The following is a 4746-nucleotide window of genomic DNA, read 5'->3' on the forward strand; positions in this document are numbered from 1 at the left end:
CTTTGCCAGGCAGCAAAGTCCACTTGCCAGTGGGGCTGCAGAAGTCGACAGATGCTTTTGACTTTGTACTTCTCTTTACCTGATTCAAGGAAAATCCTTCGTGTCAGCTTTCCAGCAAAATCAAAGAATTTCCAAATGCAGGGAGAAGCCAAAGTTTCAGATATTCTACTTTAAAGGAGACTCTCAGCCTTTAAGCTGCTGCTTCTATGGCATAACTTCTCAGTTGGGTGATACCTGGCAAGGTAGCTGATCTGCACAGATACTTGATTTAAGGATTGCTTGTATCATTTATGGAGCTGTGAAAATTCCTGTCCTCACTGCAGTTAAGGTATGGCCCTTTTGTGCTACATACAGCGTTTGTCACTTAAATCCTTAGCTGAGATGGCTTTAGTCTTCCAAATGACTTTCATTTTGAGAGAAACTGTTCTTCTTGGTGGTGCTTCTTGTCTTGGTTGTTAGCTGTTCTGGTTTTTCCTTTCCATAACTGAAAATTATGCATCTTTTTTGGTATCCCATTATCTTTCTTTGTAGAAATGACTTAATTAAAGTGTAATTTGTCATTTTGATGAGCTATTCCCAGGCACACAAATCTGCTCAGTCATTTGGTTTTTTTTTTGTTGGGTTTTTTTATCCTGTTTTGATATGTAATATATATATATTATTTTTTTTTTTTAAATTGTATTTTGGTATATTTGTTCTGAAAAAAAAAAATCTGCTTGGGAAAAAATGATAACCAAAGCACTTCTGTCTTTTGTCCAAATTTGATATGAAACATTTACATGGGTTTATGAGTAAAAACTGACAGTTGTTTGTTTGTAGTTTGAGATACCTGCAGTGATTGAAGCACTCCAGGATTTGCGTTTTTATCTTACCTGTTTTGAACAGTATCTTCAAGCTCTCCTTGCTTGCTTTGGCAGGCTGTCAGTAACTTTATGCTTCTGTCAGCAGTGTCCTCTGATTTAGGAAGGAGACGGGTATTTGAGGAGATTTAGAGCACAAATTGCTATGGATGGTACTAAACTAAAACCCAAGCCTTACGTATCTCGGCAAATACCCAAGAATATTTTAAAATACAGAGTAAGAGCTTTTCTGCATAACATCTGACTGAGAAAAAGGGATTCTTGCTTCTGCATGCCCTAGCCTTGCCTCCTTTCTGAGTGAATTAAAGATGACTATTACTAGCAATATGTACTCTTTCAGTTTTATAGCCTCATTTCCAAAGGGAATGGATCCTATGTAAGTGATGCTCTGTCTTTCTCTGGATTGTCCTCATAACTCTTGGTTCTGCTGATTACCTGCAGAAAACTTTGGTAAGGATAAAGATAAGTACCCAGCAAAGCCCCAGGTCTGGGGATGCGAGCAGACACTGTGCATTTTTAGCCCAGAAAGCCAGCTTTGTCCTGGGCTGCATGAAGAGCCACGAGGGTGAGGGATGGGATTCTCCCCCTCTGCTCTGTTCTCGTGAGACCCCCCGAAGTGCTGTGTCCAGTTCTGGAGTCCCCAACACAAGAAGGTCATGGCGCTGTTGTAGTGAGTCCAGAGGAGGCCACAAAGATTCTCAGAGGGCTGGAGCAGCTGGAGACAGGCTGAGAGAGCTGGGATTGTTCTCTTCTGGTGAAGAGAAGGCTCTGGGGAGACCTTAGAGCACCTTCCAGTGCCTGAAGGGGCTCCAGGAAAGCTGGGGAGAGGTTTTTTGGAAGACCATAGAGTGATAGGATGTGGGGGAACATTTTTAAGCTGAAAGAAGGGAGATTTAGGTGAAGTATTAGGAAGAAATTCTTTGCTGTGAGGATGGTGAGACCCTGGCCCAGGTTGCCCAGGGAAGCTGTGGCTGCCCCATCCCTGGCAGTGTTGAAGGGCAGGTTGGATGGGGCTTGGAGCAACCTGGGCTGGTGGGAGGTGTCCCTGCCTGTGCAGGGGGTTGAAACTGGATGATCTTTAAGGTCCTTTCCAACTCTTTCTGTGATTTGCCAGGTGTGGAGGGTAAGAGTCTGCTTTGTTAGTGAAACTATATAACATCTCACCATCTTTAAGGAAGCCTGAATTCTGGAAGGTGGGAGTGGTTTTATGTTATTTGAAATCACTGTTTTCGTGTCTGTGGTGAGATTCAGAAAATGGACAAAGCTTGTAGAATTTGGTGGGGTGATTTTACTTTTATTCTAAGCTTGGTGCTGGTTTTGCATCAAGCCACCTTGTTCTGGTGGTAGAATCATGGAAGTACAGATTGTGAAATGTGTCAAAAACAGATTTTGCATTTCAGCAGAAGTTTTCCTTTTATTCTAGTCTGCATGGAAACATTTTATGTTTTACCAGTGGAGTCTGCAGTGCAGGTTTAAAACAGGGTACTGCATGACATCTGTGAGCATAAACTAGTGCTAGGAGATTATCACCTCCTAAAATTTGAAAGCTGAGATGGATGTGCTTGCTGCACAGTGCAGAGGGGACAATGTGGTCTAGCTTTTGAAGGGCACTATGGGGGTGTGCTGGAGGATGTTCCCTCAACCCTGGACTATTGAGCATTGCTGCTGCCCCAGGTGGGTGCAGAGCCAGGCTGATCAGCTTCACTGGCTTTCACTACACTATCTTTTTATGTTGCATTCAGCCTTATGATAAATATCTCCAGAACCAAGTTCAAAACAAGTGCTACAGACAAAACCACTGTTCCTTTGTTTATTATCTCCAACACACTCGTTTTCATATGTGCACAGATAGTGCTGCATGAGTGGTATGTGGTATGTGTAAGTCCGTGAATTTCTCTGACATGCCCAGGTCTTGGTTGCTAAAGTGATTGATTCAAAGTTAGTGAGTTTAATCACAGGTATCATGAAAATGAGAGTTTCTTTAAAACCTGTTCAAAATAATATGTATTTTTTCTTCATTTCTTTAGGAGACATCACTCAGAAAGGATATGAAAAGAAAAGAGCTAAGCTGTTAGCACGGTACATACCACTAATTCAAGGTAAGAGACTGTATATAAGCTACACCTTTTGTTCTATATCTGTGAAAATAGGTAATGGAAAAGTTCTCACTAAATAGACTAGATAAATCAGTAGTGTTTGACATTGCATCTAACCAGTAGTAGAAAATGCCTATTATAGACAACTGCAGAACAAGAGAAAAGTCTGAAATGTGGGGGCTTTTAGCATTTTATGTGCAACATTAAACGGTAACATGTTTGTCAGCAAAACTTGACTTTGAGGACTGCATCCAAGACTTTAAGGTAACTTTTAAAACCTTGAAAATTAATCAAGTTATTCCTGAAAGCAAGTTGGCCAGTTTCATTAAATTAAAACACTGGTCATCACTCTCATTCTTTAGTGTGCTTTTTTGGACATGCCCTTTACCTCCCCTCCACTTCTTCAAAATACTGACTTTTTATTATAAACTGTTAACTTCTAAAGCTGGTTATAGTCAGACTTTATCTTCAATGGCCAAAAGCTAAATGCCCAACATCTTGTATCTGTTTTTGTAGTAGGACACTTAAATTGCTCGGGGTTAAAGCTTTGGGCTTGTATAACAACCCTAGGCCAATTCTTCCATAAATGAGGAGACAACTGAATTGAGTGGGACCAATAATGAGACACTGTAGTTAGAGGAGAGAAAAAGAATAACAGGTGTTATTTTGCCATGTTATTGCTATGCTTTCAGATCAGGGAACAGAGGGATTAATGCTGGGATTTTTGGTCTTGTTTTGGTTAAATCTAGTTGAACTAGATTATAGTCTCTTGCTTTTGAAATCTTGAGGCATGAACCCTGTGGCTCTTCATAGCAGGACAAACAAAAGTTCAAGTCTCATGAGTTCTGCTGCCTGCTGAGTTGTGGTGGTTTAAGGAAAACATGACGGTGTGTATTTGGCACTGAATAGTTAGAACATCACCTGGTTAACACTAGCTAGAACACCACCACGGCTTTCTTAGCACAAGCTTGTTACTGGGTTTGGTTTTTTAAGAAGAGCTGTAGATTTTCCCTTAGCAAATTTATAATACTCTGTAGACCATGCAGGACCTAACTCATCTCTATAAAATGGCTCATTTCTTGAATAGAAGCAGTGTGGATTTCTTGATAACTATTGCAGTCAGCAGCAAGCTCCAGCTTCACCTGCCACAGCTTCTCCTCCTTACATGATTTGTCTCTAGGGAACTGTCTCACTTTATTGTTCAAATTACCTTGTCTTCCACCTCAGCGTGGTTAAAGGCTTTGAGTCTGTCTACTAGAAAGTCACACCTTTGGATTTCTGTCTGCTTTAATCTCTCATAACCATCAATTTGCTCTACCTTCTCTTTTTTCTATTGATAGTGATTTTTTTATTTTATATTTTTTCTCTCTTAATCCTTACACTGGAAGGCTGTTTGAGCAAATTGTTCCAAGATCTGAGCTCTCAAGTGTAGCTTAGGAAAGAGCAGCACTTTCTCTTCTATGCTTCTTGAAGTAAGGTTTGAAGTTAGGATGCAGTGTATAGCACCCCTTATTTGCATGAATACTGCTGGCCCTGTGTCATATCTTATGTCTTGGGGTCGTAGAAGCAACACTGACTCCTGTGCAGGGTTCCCAGGGGTGTTAGGCTGATGAAGTTCAGTTGTATGCTCAAGAAGCCTGCTATGATATCTATAATTTCCAAAAGTGTTTTATGATACCCTGTTTAGATCACCATTAAAGAGCTTGCTCAGCTGAAGCAGCGTATAAAACTATGGAATTGACTTGTTAGATGGCTTTGGAAGAAAAAAAACACCCCCACAATGTAGGGAA

General features: G+C 40.7%; 1 protein-coding gene across 1 annotated transcript in view; it reads left to right on the forward strand.

The window, feature by feature from the left end:
- Positions 1–2823: 2823 nt before the first annotated feature.
- DIP2A (DIP2 disco-interacting protein 2 homolog A (Drosophila)) overlaps positions 2824–4746 on the forward strand; it is an 80117-nt gene continuing 78194 nt past the window's right edge. Inside the window, exon 1 of the mRNA XM_010001122.1 lies at positions 2824–2959. Coding sequence (XP_009999424.1) covers positions 2824–2959 — 136 coding nt within the window. The remainder of the gene's footprint in view (positions 2960–4746) is intronic.

This window comes from Chaetura pelagica, unplaced genomic scaffold (assembly GCF_000747805.2).
Source record: "Chaetura pelagica isolate M959 unplaced genomic scaffold, ChaPel_1.0 scaffold611, whole genome shotgun sequence".
Taxonomy (NCBI): domain Eukaryota; kingdom Metazoa; phylum Chordata; class Aves; order Apodiformes; family Apodidae; genus Chaetura; species Chaetura pelagica.